Source organism: Ranitomeya variabilis, chromosome 3, assembly GCF_051348905.1.
Source record: "Ranitomeya variabilis isolate aRanVar5 chromosome 3, aRanVar5.hap1, whole genome shotgun sequence".
NCBI lineage: Eukaryota > Metazoa > Chordata > Amphibia > Anura > Dendrobatidae > Ranitomeya > Ranitomeya variabilis.
This window is the reverse complement of record NC_135234.1, coordinates 401,455,161-401,478,965: the sequence shown is the minus strand read 5'-3', so window position 1 is coordinate 401,478,965 and position 23,805 is coordinate 401,455,161. Positions and strand designations below refer to the sequence as shown.

Below are 23,805 nucleotides of genomic sequence, written 5' to 3'. Positions count from 1 at the left end.
CAAGTAGCTCGCCTCACCCTCAGAACCTCCAAACACAGAGTGGAACAGCCCTAGCTCACATCGCAAACCCGATTTCTCCAGCGATGCTCTAGGTGTGCTGAACGTTTATGGAGGAAAACTCGCAGACCAGAAGACTTCATCCACTTCAAATTTATGTTAAGAACCTATAACTCTGCCCTTCACCTCTGCCCTTCAAAAGACCTACTACACCACCCTGATCTCCTCACTATCCAACAACCCCAAGAAACTTTTTAACACCTTTCACTCCCTCCTCAGGCCAAAAGCACAAGACACTATCAAAGACATATGTGCTGATGACCTGGCCTCCCACTTTATAGAGAAAATAGACAATATCCGTCACGAAATCCGCTCCCAGACACCAAGTGCAATGACTCCCATTCCTCCCTGCATCTCCCCTGGCTCACTCTCCACATTCGATCCCATCACAGAAGAAGAAGTCTCCAAGCTCCTCTCTTCTTCTCGTCCGACTACATGCACCACCGACCCCATTCCCTCACACCTCCTCCAGTCTCTCTCTCCAGTCGTCACAACTCACCTAACTACAATTTTTAATCTCTCCCTCTCCTCTGGCATTTTCCCCCTCCTCCTTCAAACACTCTATCATTACTCCATTACTAAAAAAACCCACCCTTGACCCATCATGCACAAACAACTACAGACCGGTCTCCAATCTCCCCTTCATCTCAAAACTCCTGGAGCGCCTGATCTACTCCCGACTTACCCGTTACCTCTCCACTCATTCCTTCCTAGACCCTTCACAGTCCGGTTTCCGCCCCCTACATTCGACAGAAACTGCACTCATCAAGGTGACCAATGACCTTCTGACAGCAAAATGTAATGGTGACCACTCTCTGCTCATTCTCCTCGACCTCTCTGCAGCTTTCGACACTGTTGACCACCCTCTCCTACTCTCTAGGCTCCAGTCACTAGGCATTAAGGACACTGCTCTCTCCTGGTTCTCCTTCTACCTTTCTGAACGCTCCTTCAGTGTTCTGTTCTCTGGCTCCACTTCCTCTCCTCTTCCTCTCACTGTTGGGGTACCTCAGGGCTCGGTCCTTGGCCCCCTTCTCTTCTCCCTCTACACAGCCCCAATTGGACAGACCATCAGCAGATTTGGCTTTCAGTACCATCTTTACGCTGATGACACACAACTATACACGTCATCCCGACCTTACCCCTGCTGTACTACAGAACGCCACCGACTGTCTGTCTGCAGTCTCCAACATCATGTCTGCTCTCTATCTGAAACTCAACCTCTCCAAAACTGAACTTCTTCTGCTCCCGCCTTCTACTAACCTCCCTAAATCTGACATTTCCCTCTTCGTAGGTGGCACCATAATAACACCCCGGCAGCAGGCACGCTGTCTGGGTGTTATGTTTGACTCCGATCTCTCCTTCACCTCCCACATACAATCCCTTGCCTGCTCGTGCCGCTTACACCTAAAGAACATCTCTAGAATCCGCCCTTTTCTCACCATGGAGACAACAAAAACTCTCACTGTTGCCCTAATCCACTCCCGCCTGGACTACTGCAATGCTCTATTAATTGGCCTCCTCCTCACGCGACTTTCCCCTCTCCAGTCTATCCTTAATGCAGCAGCTAGGGTCGTCCATCTGGCTAATCGTTACTCTGACGTGTCCGCTCTTCGCCAGTCGTTACACTGGCTGCCCATTCATTACAGGATACAATTCAAAGTACTTGTTCTCACCCACAAAGCTCTCCACAGTGTGGCACCCCCTTACATCTCCTCCCTCATTTCTGTCTATCGGCCTAGCCGACCACTGCGCTCTGCAAACGACTTTCCACTAACCTCTGCACTAATCCGTACCTCCCACTCCCGACTCCAAGACTTCTCCCGTGCTGCGCCAATCCTCTGGAATGCTCTACCCCAAGATATTAGGACCATCCACAACTTGCATAGTTTTAGGCGCTCGCTCAAAACACATTTGTTCAGAGCGGCCTATCATGTTCCCTAATCAAAGTCATTTTATGTTTGTGTGTGTAGCCCATTCACTATCTCCATCTGCCCCCCACCCCCTGAAGATGGCTGGACCATCATTGTAAATACATCATTGTAAATACACACCTGTACTTTGTATCTCCCCACCTCGTAGATTGTAAGATCTCACGAGCAGGGTCATCTTATTTTGCTTTATTACTGTATTGTTAACGTTGTTACCTATGACTGTTGTGTTTGAAACTGTTAAACTGTAAAGCGCTGCGGAATATGTTGGCGCTATATAAATAAAGAAATTATTATAAAAGAATAATGGACTTTTCCAACTTAGGCTGTGTGCACATGTTCAGGATTTGTCAAGTTTTTTTTTTCGCTATAAAAACTCAAAAAAAACCGCATACATTAAGCATCCTATTATTAGAATGCAATCCGCAATTTTTGTGCACATGTTGCGTTTTTTTCCGCGGCGGAATCACATTCCGGAAAAAAACGCAGCATGTTCATTCTTTGTGCGGAATCGCGGGGATTCCTCACACATAGGAATGTATTGATCTGCTTACTTTCTGCATGTGGCTATGCCCACCATGCGGGAAGTAAGCGGATCATGTGCGGTTGGTACCCAGGGCGGAGGAGAGGAGACTCTCCTCCAGGCCCTGGGAACCATAATTGTTTAAAAAAAAAAAAAAAAAAAAGAAAGAAATCAAATAAAAAAAATCGTGATATTCTCACCTTCCGGCGTCCCCGGCAGTCTTCCCGCTCCTTGCGATGCTCCCGTTCCCAATAATGCCTTGCGGCATTGACCTGTGATGACGTAGCGGTCTCGCGAGACCACTACGTCATCACAGGTCATTCTCGCAATGCATTTCTGGGAACGGAGCATCGCGAGCATCGGGAACGCTGTGGGGGACGCCGGAAGGTGAGAATATCACGATTTTTTTATTTTTTTTACATTAATTTTAACATTAGATCTTTTTACTATTGATGCTGCATAGGCAGCATCAATAGTAAAAAGTTGGTCACATTGTCAAACACTATGTTTGACAAGTGTGACCAACCTGTCAATCAGTTTTACTAATTGCTAAATATGTTTGCAAGTGCTAGTGTTTAGCGGGAAAACGCATGCCAATTCCGCATGCGATATATCCGCGGCAGGAGTTGCGGAATTGCCGCAGAAATTTCCGCTGCAATTCTGCAACGTGTGCACTTAGCCTTAAAATCTGAAAGGCAAAAATGATGGTTGTCTGGGATTTTGCAGAAGTTGTCCAGAAAAAGAAAAAAAAAATGTATAACAGGTATCATCCTTGAACCACGAAATCACTGCTGACAAATGTAGAGAATGACTGTATAAAAATAGTGAATACTAAAGTATTGTCTTCACAAAGACAAAAGCAGATCATGACCAATTCTTGTAGATAGCTACATACACCAGCCTATAGTTGGGTGAATGCATCTAGTTGCTAAATGTTTAAAGGGCAGGGAGCTAAACCTGGTCATCAGGCCCAATTTCCTAGTTGCAATGGTGTCCTGTGCTATAGTTTACTAGTAATGAGCACAAGTGCTCGTTACTAGAGAGTTTGCCTAGGGGGCTTCAAGTCCACGTGGCCACATGTTTCGGAACTGATTGTCAGGCAATCGTCGCATGTTTTGTAGCAATCTAACACAGGCAATCCCCCCATGTTTTGGGGCTGTCTAACAGTCACAAAACAAGAGGACGTGGGGACTTGAACATGTCACTCGATCACTTGAAATATTTGATGCATACCCGAGCACCATAGCCAAACTCGAGTAACGAGCACTTGTATTTTTCCATAGGCAACCAGCAATAACCAAGTTACCAAATAACTGATATGTGTCTGCAAATTAAAAGTGCAAAATGTTATTGGATGTAGAATCCTCCATACTTTTTTAGGGGGTGGGAAAGGGTGAATATGCATTCATACTGCCATTCCTAAATATTTAAAAGAAGTGGCTCCTTTAACTGAAGTTCAGTGAATTACAAAATATATTGTCAAAAGCATGAGTTATTAGCCATAGCAAGATAAATTCTTACTTTAAGCTCCATTCCTTCAAGCTTATCAAGGTTTCAAGAAAAAAATACTGCAAGGTAATGAATGGCTTCCTCCAAAGAACAATACTCTGTCGTTCTTCACGGTCTCGCCTTTTCTTCTCATTCAGGAAACTGGAATCTGTGAAATAAGAGTCAGAATAATGTTTCACTTGAACTATAAATATTTTGCATGTCAATGTGCAATATCTTCACAGCCTCCGATTCAGAGGGCTGGTGAGGCATGTCCTAAACCTAAAGCATCACCATTCCAACAATGAACTACCACAAGTGCAGTTATACAAGAAGTGCCATTAGTCATCCGAGTATAACACAGCAATCACAAAGGCCTGGGATGTTTAAATAAGTAAGGAAAGGTAAAGCACAAATCCTAAGGAACTAGCTCATCTAAAAGTTAGCCAGTATGTTATGATAAAATAGACAAATTATCAGGGTGTGGTAGAAAATTAGCCAAAAATTGTGCATGCAGAGGTATTGGGAAAAAATACAAGAAGACTCTATCAAAGGCTTATCACCCAGAGAACTAAAGAGCTGAGCATTTTAATTTAAACTACCTGACTCTTATCTGTTATTATTACGCATTGCTTATATAGCGCCATCATATTCCACAGCACTTTATAGACATCATCACTGTCCCCATTGAGGCTCATAATCTAAATTCCGTGTCAGTATGTCTTTGGAGTGTGGGAGGAAACCGGAGTACCCGGAGGACACAGACACAAACATGGGGAGAACATACAAAGTCCTTGCAGATGCTGTCCTTGGTGGGGTTTAAACCCAGGATCCCAGCGCTGCGGAGCAACAGCGCTAACAACTGAGCCACCATGCTGCTCTCCCAGACATATGTCTGCGAGAGGTCCCATATACATTAGATTGTCAGGTGATCCTGCCAATATCAGCAGGTTTGGGCGATTCTAATTTAAAAGCATGCAACAGCTGACCTGTCTAAAGTTCATGTATTGAAACACCATAGCAGATTATCCCGCGATTATGATTTCATGATTGTTTTCGAGTTCAATAGGTCAGTATTTTATCTTACTCCTCTCTGACCTCTAGGCTCGAAATCATCAAAACCTTGCTAACATTTGCATTACCTGACTAGCCAAACACAAACATGAAATGGCTAGTCCCTGGACCTCCCACTGTATCTGACTGCATGGTTAAAAGACAATGGTATATGACAGTGTGTTATTAAATTGGAGCCTCTATAATTTCACAATCTGAAGTGCATAAAAGTATCACTTCTGGTAATGCAAATTATTACCCTGAGGCACATATCTTATGTCTTATCTTGACTTCTTAGTGTTTATTACCTCTACTCACTTGCAGGCCACACACTCCATTTCTTTCTGTTTAAGACAGAGTAGGAGCAGCCCTTTACTTCCTCCCTGCTAATATCAGAGATAGGAATAAAAACACAGAGAGCGATAGCGGTTTGTGTCTAAGTAGCTTTATAGCTCTTATTTTTCAAAGCCATGTTTTCAAAGCACATAACCAACCTTCTTCCTCTAATCAAACTCACCTTTCCCTCTGAAATAATACTAAAATCCATTTTAATAGAACAGGTGGACTTTAAACTCACTGAGGGATAAGTATACATGCGGCCCATGGAGAGGGCTGGAGGGAAAGGTGAAAGCAACTGAAGCGAAAGACAGAGGAGGAGAGGCACACAGACAGTGCAACTGCCTTTTAGTAAGTGTTTTACCTCATCCAACAACTGGATTCACAGCTACACTGCACAGTAATTCTGCATGATATCCTCCATGCTGCTACTTGTGTGTATAGTGATAAGAGTATGATCTCCTTTTTTGTGTGCAGTGCATGGGTAATATTTTAGTAGAAAGTCTATGCCCACTCTAGCATTAAGCTCACGGAAAACATACCGTAAGATATGGAGCGGATCCTCATGAACAGACATGACAGCTTATGCTATTAATTACCTGAAGTGACATCTCTTTAGAATAGGTCATCAATATTAAACTGGAGGGTGCCGACATTCATTTGCCTTCACTTTAATGGCCAATGCCAGGTAGTTTATGATTATCCAAAGTCTGGAGAAACACAGACCATAGGCGTGCAATATTCAAAAATGAGGTGAAAAAAGGGTGGTACTGGAAATGCAATGTGAGTTAACAGGCTTATAGAAGCTGAAAAGACTGCCGGCACACTACATATGTAAGATAGCAGACGGTTATCCTGCTAGTGGTTAAAGTGGCATTCTAAGGTTATGAAATTGGTATAGACAGTATGGAAATTAGCAGATTTGCTATGGACTTGCTTTTTCTATCTGATGTCATTCTCATTATACAAGAGCTTTTATCCTACATAGCGTACAGCTTGTTGCAAAGGAAAATGACCACCAGAGCCTGGCCCAGGGAGCCCTGTAGTTAAATTCCAAGATAAGAAGTTAACTCCTGAGATACCAGCAACCTCCCTCCAGCCCCTTAGCTGCTCACCTCTCTGTTAGCTCCGGTAATACCTGTTTATCAGTCATGCTTATTCAAATGCCCTGTTAGGTTATATGCAATATAGTGAAAACTGTGTAGACTTTGGAATATGCAGTGACAGACTATTCATGTGTCACACCAGCAAAAGCGCAGCATTAGGACGAAGCTTTTGAACCAAAATGGTCATTCAAAAAGGAGTGCCCTCTCCTACCAAAGGCAAGCCCTGAATGTGTTGCGGCTGTCGACCATCCGCGAGACATGCAGCAGCGGGGACTAGAACATATTATTCAAGCACACCGAAGACACTGTTTCCACATCAGTATGATCGGATAACACCTTATCCCAGCACGCTCACTCATCACTAATGGTTATACAACAGAACAGTTTATGTTTCCTACATCCTATTATTGTTAAGAGCATATTTTATTAAATGCAAATCAAAAAAACATGTCAGCAATGAATAGCCCAGTCTGAAGGCTGCAGAAATGGAACTGTGACAAAATATATTCAAATCAAGCTAGAATGGCCAAACAAGAAGCAAAGCTGAAAAACGTGAAACTACAGATCTGCATAGAACACTCTTTTAGATCCAATACTTCACTCCACTGAAATAGCATGTGAAGTTTGAATACCATAAGAATCTGTAAATGAAGGTACCTTTTTTAGATACAACACATATATTCAAATCTGGCACTACATGAGCATACAGCTGCAAATTATTCAACTCCCATTGCAAATCAGACTTGGGAAAATGTACAAACTTTCTGTTAAACCAATTAAACAAGCACAATTTAGATGACTCAATACAACTAAAATAACAAGTGGTTTCTCCAAATTCAACACAAAATACCCCTTTTAATAACTACTGCAATCTCAGAATTATTCCCCCTTCATGAAAGAATCTTTAGTATTTAGCAGATCTCTTTTGGATAGAATAACCTGCACCAAACGTGACGCAAAGCCGGACATCAGCTTCTGACAGTGTTCTTGAAGGAGCTTAACCCATTTGTCATGGACAATGGTTTCCAGTTTACTAATATTTTGGGGTTTAAGTACTGCAAAAGCATTCATCAAATTCCACCAAAGGTTTTCAGTGAGGAGTAATGTAGGCCACTGTAACCCAACACTTAAGAATCACCAAAATTTGTTCTGAGACCAAGACTTGGTGGACTTTGAGGTTTACTTGGAATTATTGTCCTTTGAGAAGGTCCAATGATATCCTAGCTTCAGCTCCTCAACAGAAAATATGACATCTTCTCCTAGGATTTCCTGATACTTGATTGAATCCATCCTACCCTCTCCTCCACACACTGTTATCTAGCGCAAGAGGAAGCAAATACATCAGTCACCAAAACGTTTCATTGTAGGCAGAATGTTCTGTTTAGCATTTGCTTCATTCTTCCTCTTCAAGATGTACAGCTGACCCACAAAGTTCTATCTTTATTTAATTATTCCACAGAACAAAGACCCAAAACTTCTTATTTTTTTGGTTTTGATCATACTGTAGTCAAGTTTTCTTGTGATTTTGGCTTTTCGATTACTATGCAAATCTCAGGGCCTGCTGCCACCAAATCTCTATGTGGGTCTTTTGCAGTCACTTGAGCATTTTGGATCATCTGCCTTCTCTGGAATCTCGGGGCACCCAGTGATAGTTTCCTCTTTCTGCCACATCTGGGAATTGTAACCAGCGTTCCTTTAACTTTGACCTACTACCTATGCGTACAACTACATGTTTAGGAACATTCAATGCATTTTTTTGTTGCACTTCCTTCTATAAAAGGAAATGATCTATTCTCTTACAAATGGGAACACTCTCGATTAGCCATATTTTTACCGTGCAGATCAACTTCACAATTAAGAAACCCATAGAAAGTTTTGCACGTGCCACCCATGCCAATGACGGGCACAATTCCAAACAAGTTGCAGGTCACTGAAAAAAATCAGTGACATGTCATGGAAACCCTTGAGGCAGGAGGAAGAGCCAGAACAGAAGACTCTACCCACAGTTCCAGCCTTGTGCACAGAAATCTCATTAGAAGAAAACTTCAAATGCTGATTAAACAAGAACCGCAGCACAGATGTCTTCACAAAATGTATCAATGTAATCAGTATAACAATGCCATCATAGACGTATTTACTTTACACTGCCAAATTATTCTGACCGATTCTCTTTAAAGGAGTTGTCCACTACTTCTCAAACTAAATGTTTGGCCTCCATAAAATAATAAAGCCTATACTCCCCTCCTTTGCTGGCTCTGTTCCAACAGTGTCGGCACTCGCGGTCCCGGGGCTGTGATGCGGTTTAATGATACATGATGCCCGGCGCCCAAGTCTCTGCCTTCGGACAAACTGATCATGAAAAAGAAGTCAGAGATCATATGCAGCCCGGACGTCCTCTCCATGTTCAGTTAGTCCGAAGTTTGCACTCTCCCAAATGGCCTAACAATATCAATGACAGACATCACACCTGTGAGTCCGGTTAAAGTATTCATAGTACATCAACAAGGGTTTTACCTGGTAAGGTGGCCTGGGAAATGCACTATTGGTATTGTTAGGCCATTTGGGAGAGTGCAATAATGATGGTTAACACAGTGGTTATAACTATAGCTATACATTATTATTATTATTATTATTTATTGTTATAGCGCCATTTATTCCATGGTGCTTTACATGTGAGGAGGGGTGTACATAATAAAAACAAGTACAATAATCTTAAACAATACAAGTCATAACTGGTACAGGAGGAGTGAGGACCCTGCCCGCGAGGGCTCACAATCTACAAGGGATGGGTGAGGATACAGTAGGTGAGACATGACACAATGATCTATACTTTTGTACCATGTGCGCCCTGATGCCCGTATGTGTGTGTCTAGCCCTTCCCCCCATGCCTTTGTACCTTGGTTATTTTCAATAAAATTTCATCTTGTACACTATGGGATAATTGATCGTGTTGTTTGGTCTCTTGTTAGTGTCTCTAAGGTTTAGCAATTTAGCCCACATTTGTCCATAATAGTTCCAGGCTATGCTCTATATTGATACTTATTTATATAATTTTAATTTTTGACAAATAGATACATGAGCAATAGTGTTGTCCCCATGAAGTTTTTACGCTGTCCAATCTGTGGATGGCAGGGTATAGAGAAGGAGAACCGGAAGAGAATTATACAAAGGCTTGTTGGAAAAGATTCAGTATGACTTGTATTTTATTCATTGAAATCCCTGGTGTTTGTATGGAGAAGAGTCCAGTGGGCGGTCCTACTAGTGAGTGGCAGCTGTCCTGTATGCACAGTCATACAGGAAGGAATGTCAATCACTGTGTAAGACCACCCACTGGACTGAAACACCACACAAGTCAATGAATTAAATGCAAGTTTTAATGAAACCTTTTTCACAAAATGTATATGAATCTGATCAGCTCCCCTGCTCTAGAACATCCTGCCTGCAGAGCAGATAACATTTTCAACATCACAGGTTCCTTTTAACTCTAATTTAAATTTTTCTATCATAATTATTTTAAATGTAGACCATATTGCACATGACTCAATTATATTATTTTAAATTATTTATATCATTACAGAACAAGTTGTTTCAGCAGAAAACTCTGCCGCCTTGCCACAATGGGTCAATAGGCTTAAGTCCAACCAGTACAACATCAACATGGAATTTAGCTTTTTCGTCCCTGGCTGGTTTGGGCGTTTCCTTTTGGCTCCCTGGCTTTGCCCAAACTCACAAAATATCTTCATGAACTAGCTTATTGGCTCACTAAGAAACACGGAGTGGAGAAAAAGAAGAACTCCACTGGGTACAGAAACTCACGTGTGTAAGTACATATACTGTACATGATGTGAAAGAATAGGTTTAACTAGTAACTAGAAATAGTTTTCTAACTTACGGTAAGTTAGAGGGTCGCATCGACAGAACAAAGAGCTTTTAGTCCCCTATCTAAGCTGGAGAGCAGGATCCTGATAAGTTCTTGGCCCCAAACCCCAGATAACCCCTTTAAATGGGACTGTCAGAAAAAGCTAAATGAGAGAGTTTGACTAATTTTAACTTCTCAACATTATATTCTTGTCTAGTTCTCCAGCCAAAACTAGTGGCCCTCAACATCAGCAACAATAAAGGTCCTGAAGATTAGACCTCTTTCATGTTCACATTTTTGACGTGTAACACGTTAACCAGAGGTTCAAAAGCTGAGAAATTAAAAAATTAATCATCTTTGGGAAAACACTGTTCTTTAAGAACCCCAAATTTTATTTAATTTATTAACTTACTTTAGCTCCTTTGTTATATAATCATAAAAAAAAAGATTTTTGCTTTTTTAGCATTATCAGGGGGGAAAAAAAATCCAAAACATGCTTTCTGTAATTTTTAGTTTTTCAAATCTACATACAATTTTGTCTAAAAAAAAAAAGTAGGAGGTAAATGAAAGAATTAAGATTATTTTTACCATCCCATAGGTGTCTATAGCCTTTATTATCACAAACACTACAATGAAGTAGAACTAGATTTTCTGTTATGGATGTTTTGGTATATGATGTCAATTTTTACTAGATCGGGGTGGGCCACAAGTGGAGGTTTGGATTTCCAGTGGTCGCTTGTTTGAAGTTTTAACAACTATATTCACTCATTTTCTTGGGGTGCTACCGATTCATCAAGCTTTTTGTACCAGAAAACTGGAGCAACAGCATTAAAAAGTTGCAAAACTCCTGTTGCTCAAAAAATTATGACTTTTGCCATTTTTTTTTATTTACGTCAGGTTTACTTACCTCTGCTAAAATGGTTGCGGCTGGGGCAGAGTCATGGTGGAGCACGGTCACACCCACCCATCCAATCAATGAAAAATTATGAGGTTTTGTACGCCAGAAATGCTACTCCAGTCCTTGACTGGAGTAGAATTTTTTGCACAATGCATGACATTTCTGGAAGTGCATGGCATTTAGGAGAGACACCATATTCAATAAGTGGGGTTCACCTCTTAATGAATTTGGCGCTTTCCATTTCACCACGACTAGCGTAGTGCGATTGCACGCTACTCCAGTTTTAAGGAATCGGACCCAAGACACTCAAACTTTATTTTTCAATTAGAATTGTCATCTCAAGTTACATGGGCACTGCAGGGTCACATTCTGTGCAATGTATGAGTGTGCCGTACCTTGAAAAAAAACGTAGGAAAAAGTAAGGGCATTTACAGAAGTGAGCTCAGCTGCAATATTTACAAGCAAAAGCATTCAAGTCAGTGAGTGACATATAGAGGGACAATTATTGAAGAAGTTTTCATTAAAGAGGATGATTAAGAACTTTGTTCTGAAACGCATTTGCAATTTTAACATTTTTGCATCATGTATATGAAGGTTTTTATTAATTTTGTTACAATAAAGAAAGATTTTTATTACATCGAGGATCTCGATTCTGAATTGTCTCATGTTCGTAACTACCTTGAAGCATTTAAATACACTTACAGTACATATATAATTAGGAGGGATTAGGGTACATATTGTTTTGCTTAGATGCAGTCTTAAAAGGACTGAATTAAAAAAAAAAAAGAACTTTAACTACCAGGATCTAATATCTCCAGATCTCTGCTATATCTCAGCGTTCCTCTTTATCTGAGAGATGGACTTTTTGTACTATTCTTCATGTATAAATCTACAGTTGCATACAAAATAATAAAATAAAGCTTATAAAAACCTAGTGTCTTAAACCTTAGGTTTATGTGATAAGATTCAGTATTAGATCCTCATAACACAAATCTGATGATTGCAAAAGAAATCGGGAATCTGCAAAAAGTCACACACACAGGATTAATGCATCATTAAATCAGTAGTAAACTAATAAATAGTAAAAAATGTCTATTGTTCACAGCAGTTATACAATGACATTAATGAAGGAGTAGAATACCTGTAAAGCTTCCGTTATGTTGTTCTTTGGCCATTCCAACACGCCGCTGTTCACAATCTGTGCCATTCTCTGCCATTTCATATGTCAACTGAACTAGAGACTTATGAGAAGAATAAAAAAAAACAATAAAAACACTGTCATTCCCACTTATGCACAATTCTGTGGCTTCCGCTGACATCATATTGACAAAGCAGCTGCTTCTCTTCTGCTCTTCTCTGTTGACGAGGCATGACTGCTGATGTCATGCTGATTGACAGCCGGCTCCCCGCCGCATAACTGCAGCAAGCCAGCTGTCAATCAGCATGATGTCGATGTCATGAAAAGAGCAGCTTGGAAGAGCAAGAGCTGCTCTGTTGACGTGAAGAAGCAGAATCGTCAGCAGGAGCAGACCTTGACGGCTCTTAGTCGGCACTGGGCAGAACAGGCAGGTACGGTAGTTAGCAACTTGCCTGTTAATGCTTAGGCTTATAGTAAAATAAACTAGTTCAGATAATCCTTTTAAGTGATTGGTTAACCAATTTTCTCAATAGAATTACAAACAGTACATAGAAGAAATTCCGTATATTCATTAATTTGCATGCATGAAGCTACCGACAAACAGTCAGCAGAATTCTTGTTATGTATGCATTACTGGCTACAGGCCAAGGAGGCAGATGGAATTGTAATTGGTCATGAAAATACAATGACCAATACCCTCATTACAGCTTAATGTTGGATCACACTGGGATGGATTAATAACTACCGTATGTGTGGAAAGGGAAGGAAACTCATAAACTAATGCCGCTTACCAGAAAAGGCGTAAGCCACTAAAATGTACTCTATACCTGAATGTTTTCCAAGAAATAAGCAATACTGTGTAAATATGTGGAAACACTGTAAACTGAGAAACAGAATCTACCTCACAAGCTTTGATCAGATTCTTCAAAGACGTCTTCCAGTTGGACAAAGTTCAAATCTGCCCTTCACTTCAGAGACATTAAATACCGTAAGGACAGGTCCTCTTCAGTCCTTCATAGAGACAAAAATGAGAAAACAAAATGAGGTCACCATTTACTACTACTTATCCAATATAAGTCTTCTTTGAAGGGTTTGTCCACTTCTCGCACAACTCCTTCTCAATCACCCTATTCCATCATGTAAAATAATAATAACCTATAGTCCCCTCCGATGCCGGATTTCCCATGATGTCATGTCATGTGAGCCAAGCAGGAGATCAGCTGCCGCTAACAGGCTCACTTCTATCTGACGAAAACTGACATGGAAGTCACAGCTGCTGCTGTTCTCACTTCTTCCAGATGTCAGTTTCGTCTGAAGGAAGTCAAAGAGTAAAGTGGCCGCTGATTGGCTGCAGGGCTCACAGGACACATCAACATTAGTGATGAGCGAGTGTGCTCGTTACTCGAGTTTTCTGAGCATGCTCTGGTGATCTCCGAGTATCTTGGGAATGCTCGTAGATCATGTTTGTGCCCCCGCAGCTGCATGATTTGCGGCTGCTAGACAGCCTGAACACATGTGGGGATTGCCTACTTGTTCAGGAATCCCCACGTGTATTCAGGCTGTCTAGCAGCCGCAACTCATGCACACAAACGAAATCTCCGAGCACTAACAAATACTCGGAGATCACCAGAGCATGCTCGGAAAACTTGAGTAACGAGCACACTCGCTCATCACTAATCAAGGTCACTCGAGCCCAGGGAGACCCAGCGGCAGTGCTGCTGGAACGGAGCCAGAATTGGAGGGGATTAAAGGCATTATTATTTTATGTGCAGGAATCTAGTGATTGAGAAAAAAGTTGTCGGAGTAGTGGACAACACCTTTAAGTAGAAAACAATGGAGAAGCTCAGGTGCCGTTGGCACCATACTCTGCTGTGCCAACATGTCAATTCTTGCCTGATCACTGCCCTGTAAGTGCAATACATGGTACATGAAGCCCTGGGGCACCCCAGACTACGCCTGACATCACTGTAACCTGCAGCAGGTGATGGGAGGTGGGGTGCATGGGAAGGAGACATCATCTGTAAGCCACTGGGTGTAAATGTCATGTGTGTGATTAGTGATATATTCTACTGTATGTTCTGTAGAGCTGTATTTCATTTAAAAGGAGTCTGTCAAAGATTTTGCTACCCAAAAACACATTGACACATTGCTACAATTGGAGTCTGTCTCTACCATATGCTGCTCTCAGATTAGGTGGCAAAATTGGTGACAGATTTTCTGTAAAAAATAAAAATTTCTTCAGGGATAGAGTCTTTTGAAATCCTAGCAACTCAATTGAAAAACATTTTGCCTCCATGGCTTTGTCACAACTTTGTACCAAGCAGTCCCCAAAACAAGCCCAATTCCCCCAAAAAATAAATATCTCAATCTCATTATGGTTGCCTATGTATGATTTGCAGAAAATAAAAAGGTCTAACTGGCAAAAAAAGGAATGTCTGGATAAAGAGGCCATCAATTACTAGTTTTATATATCGATGAATCATTAGCATCAAGCTACATATTATTGTAAATCAGCACTAATAACAGTACACAAGGGTGGAGTAGACAGCTAGTTAGACTTGTACTATAGGTGATGAGATCTGCTGCCATTCAGTCCCACATTAACATTCACTCTTGTATCACCAACAGCCTTGACGCATCTAGGTCAAATATTAGGTCGTTTAGCCAGAAACCGGAAGAGCCTCATTCCAATAATATAAAGCGAATACAACGAGCTGTACATATGGCACAAGGTGCAGACTAAAGGTATACAGTTATAAGCTTAAATTACACTTAAGAGTTAAATATAGGCCAGCGACCCAAAAAAAGCAAGCCGTGACATCAGTAAGGTTACTAAAGTTCATCGGCTCTGAACTGCGATAACCTTACTGACATCAGCGCTCCTCACAGCAAATTCACATGGGCTGCTGAAGTGGAACAGTAAAACAGAGTTTTGGGAGAAGTCCGTATTTACTGTTCGGGTTCACCCATCACTACTAATAACCCTTAGCTTACCACACACATCAGTGGTCCTTAGGCCCTATCACCCTGTCGCTGGTTTACTGATGACCCTTGTTTGGGCCACTTTTGCTAGCTACTAATCACTTCATAACAGAAACACCCTAAAAAAACCCTGCAGTTTTGGAGATGTAGCTGACCAAGTCATCTTGTAATCACAATATGGCCCTTGTAAAAATCACTAGTATCCTCCTCTTGCCATCCTGCTTCAAAACATCAACTTCAAAACCTGAAGGTTCACTTGCGTTCATATATTTATCCCACCTCTTACAATGTGCCATTGTAATGAGATAAACAAGGTTATTCAATTCACTGGGAAGTGGTTTGTAAAATGGATATACCGATCTATACATATGCATGCATAACATTATATGGACAGTATTGGGACACACACATGTCGAACACCCCATTTTTAATCCATAGGAACTAACCTGGAGTTCGCCCCCCTTTGCAGCTATAACAGCTTCCACTTTTTGGGGAAGACTTTGTACAAGATTTTAGACTGTCTGTTGGAACTTTTGTCCATTCATCCAGAAGAGCATTTGTGGGGTCAAACATTGATGTTAGATAAGCCTGCAATCTGAATTTTAATTCAATCCAAAAGTGTTTAATGGGGTTGAGGTCAAAGCCCAACCATACCTTTATGGGCCTTGCTTTGTACACTGGCGCAGTGATGCTAAATAGAAATGGTCCTTCTCTAAACTGTTCCCATAAACTTGGAAGCATAAATGTGATCAAAATGTCTTGGTATGTTGAAGCGCTAAGATGACTCTTATTGGGAACTAAGGGACCCAGGCCCAGACTATTAGTGTATGTTATGTGCCACGCACCTCAGCTCTCTGCTCTGTATCGTAAGTGGTCTTCTACTTTGTGGCTGTTGCTCCTAGCCAATAAACTTTTTCTAAAGAAAACTGTTTTATATTGATATACAGAAAGAAATACAGACTGGACTATAAATCCCAGTGTAGCAAGAAACAATAGTACAAAGCATTTCTTAGCAAGAAGGCTCATAAAATTGTCCAGGCAGCAAAGTAATAACTTGGTATTATATTACATTTTGGGCTTCAAGAATTAGGCCGATAAAGAGTCTTAAGAGGTATGCTCAGCCTTTAATCCGATATAGATTGCAAAAAGGCAACAAAAGTGGAACAAGGAAAATGCTTCTGTCTTACAATAATACCAAGGCTGATCATGGACTATTTAAGACATTTCACAAACTGACTTGTTACAAGGGTGTGGCTCCTATTACAGGGCCACGCTCGAATTCAGTGTAGTTTGTTTTTTTAACACCTGTGGCAACAGGACAGAATGAAAAACCGGAACTCATTGATTAAGAGGTGTGCCCCAATACTAGTGTGTATAAATGCACATTAGAAGTGCTCTTCCCCCAGCCATCACATGAAAACACTTCTAGAATAGTAGTTGGATTTAGTCTTGATCCAGCTAATCTATGAAGTAATAGTAAATATGCTGTAACCAGAGAAGACATATAGCATGTCCAGGAACAAGAACATCCTGCTCCCCCGGTCAGCTAATATTTAGTACACAACCAGACTGTCCTCAGAAATATGAGAAGATCCTGCTTCCTTCTTCCAAACCTTCTTCATGCCCATTCTCCACCTCATATACTACTACATGTGCAAAGTACCAGCTCAGAGATACAAGGGAGATCAGTCGGCCAAATAAGAAGTACTACTGCTTCCACTTAATGTGCCTTTTATAAAAACGCAAGATTTAATATCTGGCTGGGACCATGCCACTCGGGTGATTAGTCCATGAGGCTGATCCTCAGTGGCTTCTCCATGCCCCATGAAATGAAAATAACAGAGACAGGCTCCAATTCATGCCGCATGTAGGTTCATTTTCAGGCCCATCTAGCACATTTTAAGAATATCTAGTCTAAGGATTAAGCAGTATTAATTCATATACCTCTATGTTAATATTGATTCGTATACCCCTATGCTTGTATGTCTGTCTTACTTTATTCTGCTTGACTAGATTTCAGCAGCCTGTGCCAAACACCAGATTAAAACCGGGTAATAACAGAATAAGAAAGACAGAATTTATAATAAACTGCGAGGATCAGCTTTTTCCTATTTTTGGAATCTATTTTTCTATACAAACTCAACAAAAAAGGAAATGAGATGTTTGACAAACTAGTCAAAGAGAACAGAACTGAAAAAAAAAAATGAGTTGCTAAATAAAAAAGTGCCACAATAAAGAAGCGGCATATTTTTTTTTATACACTAATAAACCTGGGATTACTTCACAAACTGAGAATTCAAATAGCAGAATGAATTACGGCAATTTTGTTAAATTGATGCTGATGGAGTTAAGGGGGTATTCTGCTCTATATAAATGATCACATATCCCACTGCATAAATAACCGATAGTTTGATGCAAGATCCCCACTGACAGCCAGAACAAAGGACTTGTGTCCACGCTCTCACTTTCAGCCTGGAGGAGTTGAATAGCATGTTTGTCATGTCCTGCCACATCATTCTAAATCTATGGCACAGGCAAGGACAGCTGAGCACAAAATAAAAAAAAAAATTTAAAATGAAAAATAATCTAAAAATTCTAATACACTATTTAAAAAAAACTAAACAAAAAAAACCAATAAGGGCATGTTCCTACTGTCCGTAAACGCTGCGGGTAGGACGCTCCGCGCATCTGCAGAGTCCACATGTTACAGCATAGTGGATGGGATTTCAAGAAATATCCACTATGTGTGCAGCGGCACCCGTCTCTTAGGCTACTTTCACACTAGCGTTTTTGGCTGTACGTCGCAATGCGTCGTTTAGGAGAAAAAACGCATCCTGCAAAGTTGTCTGCAGGATGCGTTTTTTCCCCATAGACTAACATTACCGATGCATTGCGACATATTGCCACACGTCGCAACCGTCGCATGCTTTGGCGCACCGCCACAAAAAACGTTACATGTAACTTTTTTTGTGCGTCGAGACCGCCATTTTCGACCGCGCATGCGTGGCCGAAACTCCACCCCCTCCTCCCCGGACCTTACAATGAAGCAGCGGATGCGTCTTAAGACTGCTTCCGCTGCCAACGTCGGGCATTTTCTTCACAGTATGCGTCGGTACGTCGGGCAGACGCAGCGCGACGGCCCCGTACCGACGCTAGTGTGAAAGCAGCCGTACCTGCGGAGATGGACATGCAGCGCATCTTTCCGGACCGCAGCATGTCTATCTTTCACCTGTTCAATGTATTGGACGCGGTGATTCCGCACGGTTCTGTGAACACATGCGGAATCACCTGCGATCAATAGTCAGCAGCGCTTTGGATGCAGCGGACAGTGCTGCATCCAAAGCGCAGCTTAATGCTAAATGTCTGCGCATAGCCTGCCATTATTTCAGAAACCACATAAATCTGCTCGCTACCCTTCTGGCGTCATGGTCTCCCCATTCTTGAACCTGAGAAGAACAGAGAATCTCTACCCCTACCTCCTTTTAGGTAACTGCATCTGCCCAACTTCCCTTTCCTTGTAGATTCCTGCTTTTGGGAGGGACGGGACCTACGAAAGGACTAAAACCATTCAGATCTATCTTCTGGGAACCCCTTCTTATTATCTGAGACTTTCTCTAAAATCTCATCCAAAACAGAACCAAGTACATGTAAACCTGAGAAAGGGATGGAGCATAGCTTATTCTTAGATTGATTATCACCAGTCCATGTTTTTAGCCAGTTAGCGTGATAGGCTGCATTTGAAAGGGTATTCTTCTTGGCGGTGAATATAACCGATTCCGCGGAAGCATCTGACAAACCCTGTGCCTAACTTGAGTAATGAAGTAATTACTTCCCTAGATGTCTTATTCCTCAAATGATGTTCTAGGTCATCAATCCATAGATGCATGAATGTGGCTACTACAGTGGCCCCGATATTTGCCCTCACTATAGCTGCTGAGGCTTCCCAAGCATCTGCAGCTATCTCCCCTTCCTCTTCCTTATTGGAATTGGGAGATTGTTCTTCCTTGGAAGAACTCTGTTCCATTTCCCATCTCGGTCTCTTAGATCAGGAACTAGGTTGAGCTGTCTGCAGGGAAACTAGAGGGGGCATTGCAGCCTGCATCTCTTCTCTTATCATGGATCTCATATTTGATAGAAAGGAAAACTGCTCATATTTCACAATCTTAGATATGACGTCCGCACACAATTGTTTTCCACATGCCTCTGGAGGTTTGACCATGCAAATGGCACATCTCTGAAGCCTTCCTGATTTCCCTCTTAGCTGCTGAGACTGGTGCAGCAGAAGCTCCCCTGTCCTAAAAATAGAATGGGGTATACTAAGCATATAGGTCTCCAGGGATAAAACTCACACCTCAAGCCACTCACATGTACCAGGATCTGTTCTGATGGGACGTCTGAACGGCCTGAATCCTCCATAGCCCTTCAGCTGCACTAGTAAGCCCATAGACAAAGTTATTGAATCTACACTACCTCTGCCGGTTATGTGCACCTTCCTAGTCAACTGGAAGTGTGTACAAACCTACAATCCCGCTGACAATGCGCCTAGGATGATGTCAGGCTGGAACGCACATGCTGCACGCGACCTGAAAGCGGGAGAAGCTGTGTCGGTCAGAGACATGGACTGAAGCCGATAGCCCATCAAAGGAAGGAAGCAGCTCGAAGATCAGCGGCCTCATATGCACATGCGCAGTGAACCTGGGTGTACGTACTCAGCTTTGTTGACTGTGTGCGCATGCGCCAGAGTCGTTGCGAGTCACGGGCTATGTGACCATGCTCATCACTGCACATGCGCAGGAAGCCGCTTGACACTGCGCAAGCATGGGATTTTAGAGCAGATTCCCGTTACGTCGGTGCACCCCGGAACATCAGAGTGCGTGGGCATCAACAATATGACGAGCCTGTGACTGAAAGAAAATTAAGTGCCACCCCCATGACTAAAAGAGAAGCTACTATATAACTATACAGATTTATTTTTGGAGAGGATTACAGCACCGTTTTGATTGAAAACAAGGTGTTAGGGATGCACTTTGCATCACTAATAACACACTGGGGACAGTTTAGTTGCTAAAAATTACGTGACAGGTTCCCTTTAAATACTTTATTCAAGGAATTCGGAAACCTACTTCTTGAGAAACCCTTATCAATGAACTCACTGCATAGTGTGTGATATTACAGACTGATTGACTTGACCTGTGAAACGTGGTCACAAAACTTGTACTTTGTTCATGTCCTAGCTATTAAATATTTGCTTAGAATTAAAAATAACAAACAATACGTTAGACCAAGAACATTGAACATTAGGAATAAAAAAATATATATACCGTATATAAAATCATTATAAGGGTTTGGGCACACAAAGTCTTTTCTAGGAGGTTTTATTGCGTTTTTCTATCTTTCTTTCGCTGCTATAAAGGCATCTGGACCTTATTTCGCCTTGCTGTAATAATGGCCTCCTGATGAACCTGTACTCGGAGGAGTTGAGTTGACACTTGCGGACTGAGGATTATGAATAGGCATTGCACGTGCATTGGGATAAATTCACCATTTTTGTTCCTTCACTTTAGATTGCACTTGGAATGACATCGATCTTTTATATATTCAAGACTTGACATATATTTACCTGAGATATGCTATAGTGGCTTGCGAAAACATTCACCCCCTTGGCTTTTTTAAATATTTTGTTACATTACAACCAGTGTTTAAATATTTTTGTAATACGATTTGCGTGTGTTGCATCAGCGCTAAATAGGTTAAGTTGGTGAAGTGAGAAAAATATAGGCATAAATTAAATTTATGGGATCAAATAACTAAAAATTGGTAAGTGCATATTTATTCACCCCTTTTGCTATGAAGCCCCTAAGAATTTCAGGAGCAAGCAATTACCTTCATAAGTCACATGCTTAGTGAAACTGGTCTGTCAGTATATACACTTTATCTTTTCTGAAAGGCCACAGAAGATGCAACAGAATTAAGCAAGAGGCACCACTAGCCAAACAACACCATGAAGACCAAAAAGATCTCCAAACAAGTCAGGGTTGGGTTATAATAAATAAAGAAATAAAATAGATCCCAATTTATGATGATCCCCTGGAGCACCATCAAATCCATTATCATCAAATGGAAGGAATACGGTACCACAACAAACCTGTCAAGAAAGAGCCGTCTAACAAAACTATCAGCCCGAGCAAGGAGGGCATTAACCAGAGAGGCAGCTGAGACCAAACGTAACCCTGAAAGAGCTGCAGAGTTCCCAAGCAGAGACTGGATTATCAGTCTATACGACCACAGTAGGCCATACACAATAGAGATGGCCTTTATAGAAGAGTTGGAAGAAAAAGCCTTTACTTAAACACAAAAATCGTAAGGCTTGCTTTGAGCTTGCCAAAAGACATGTGGGAGACTCCTCAAATGTATGGAGGAAGCTGCTGTGGTCAGAGGAGACCAAAATTGAACTTTTTGTCCACCAAGGTAAACGCTATGTGTGGCGCCAAAAGACTACAACTCACCATCCCAAGAACACCATACTCACAGTGAAACATGGTGGTGGCAGCATCATGCTTTGGGTATGTTTTTTTGGCAACAGGGGCAGGAAAACTGGTCCGAATCAAGGGGAAGATGGATGGAACAAAATACAGGGATATTCTTGAGTAAAGCCTGTTTTAGTCTGTCAGTGACAATAACTTAATCCATACTGCTAAAGCAACACTCGATGGTTTAAGGAGAAATGTGTAAATGTTTTAGAGTAGTCTAGTAAAAGCCCAAACCTTAATCTGATTAACAATCTCTGGTCAGACTTGAAGATTGGCTGTTCACCAGAGAAAACCATCTAACTTCAAGGAGCTGAAGCAGTATTGCCTCGAGGAATGGGCAAAAATCACAGTGGCAAGATGTGGAAAGCTCATAATTGCTGCAAAAGGAAGTTCTACAAAGTACTGACTTTAAGGGGGGGGGTGAATAGTTATGCAAACTGAAGTTTTCAGTTATTTTGTCCTATTTGTTGTTCGCTTCACAATAAAAAGAAAACCAAATGTTCACAGTTGTAGGCATGTTATTTACATAAACTGAGGCACACCCTAAAAAAAAAAAAAAAAAAACCAGTGAAATTCCAGATTGTGAGGTTGCAAAACACAAAAAAATGCAAAGGGGGGGTGAATACTCTCACAAGCCACTATATCTTTAGGGATACATAGAATATCAGTTTAGGGAAAGACGGCAGAGCTGGGGTGCCACCATCCGCAGTTAGGTAGCAGTCAGAAATAGGGTCAGTGAAATTATTCACCCCTATAGTCCTTATTTAGTTTTGGTCTTTTTAGATGGTTTGGGTATTTTTATATAGTCTAATAAAGTATTGGACTTTTAAAGAGGAAGACACTATGTTTTTCTTTCCCACCGGAATTTAGTGGGCAAGTGTGCCCTCACCATGTGTATTTGTATACAAGCCACACGATATGACCACCAATGAGTAAACCTTTACTGATCAGTGGTAGTTTAATAGCCTGTTTACACAGGCAGGCCAAAGAATACAATCAGCACTGAGCGATCTGTAATACTATACATTGCTGAGTGCGCATACACTTCTGTGGTTCTCAGGTAAGTACACAGCAAAAGATCATTTCACCAGATGAACGAGCATTACGCACGTTCGAGTGGTCTGTAGCCAGTTTACACGGAAAGATAGTCGTGAAACAAGCATTTTTAAGAAGATTTGTTCATGATTACCATTCAGGTTAAATGCAGCTTACCTATTACATGGAGCTAGGAAAAGATGGTGGGGGTACAAATCAAAAAATTCAGTCAGTGAAAAAAAACAGATTGGTCAGAGCACTGTCTGTACTACATTAGTGTGAGCGGGCCCTAAAAATGAACTAAGGGGAGGGGACAGCAGCGAGCGCCATCAGCAGCTCTAATAGAATTGTTTCAGTTTTGGAAAGCACTCAGATAGCTTATAGGACTAGACACTCGGCAGCAGCAAAATTACAGCATTTTTTTTTAATGAAGACTTTATAACTTACGCCTGTTTAAATCCAACCTGCCAAGTTCTTCCTCCACAGTATGTGGCTAACAAAGGTAGAAAGACTACACAAAAATTGACCCAATGCATCGACAGCCATTTTACACCTATGACGTTACAGGGGTGGTCTGGGTCTAGGATAATGGTGAAAGTCTATTACCTGGCACCGGCTGAGAAAAGCAGCTCAGCCCTTACTGAAGAAAATAGGAGCTGAGCTGTTAGCAGCAGCCACTACACAGAGAACGGAGGAGTAATCAATAGCATAAGACTGAAAAACCCCTTTAAAAACAAGTTTTTATTGTTCTGACTAAACATATAGAGGAAAACAATGTGCTCCATCATTAGATAACGAACCTGAGATGCCTGCAATAGCTCTATGTAATAAACTTGTCGGGATCTGAATCACTTCAGCTGTTAGGCCACATT

At 41.4% G+C, this 23,805-nt stretch overlaps 1 protein-coding gene across 1 annotated transcript in view; it reads right to left on the bottom strand.

Annotated features, from left to right (window-relative positions):
• The window catches only part of VMP1 (vacuole membrane protein 1), a 166,708-nt gene that overhangs the window by 134,955 nt on the left and 7,948 nt on the right, over positions 1 to 23,805 (bottom strand). Inside the window, exons 2-4 of the mRNA XM_077296195.1 lie at positions 13,288 to 13,397; positions 12,390 to 12,489; positions 4,030 to 4,165 (exon numbers count right to left, since the gene is read on the bottom strand). Of these exons, the coding sequence (XP_077152310.1) occupies positions 4,030 to 4,165; positions 12,390 to 12,465 (212 nt within the window). The 5' untranslated portion in view covers positions 12,466 to 12,489; positions 13,288 to 13,397. The remainder of the gene's footprint in view (positions 1 to 4,029; positions 4,166 to 12,389; positions 12,490 to 13,287; positions 13,398 to 23,805) is intronic.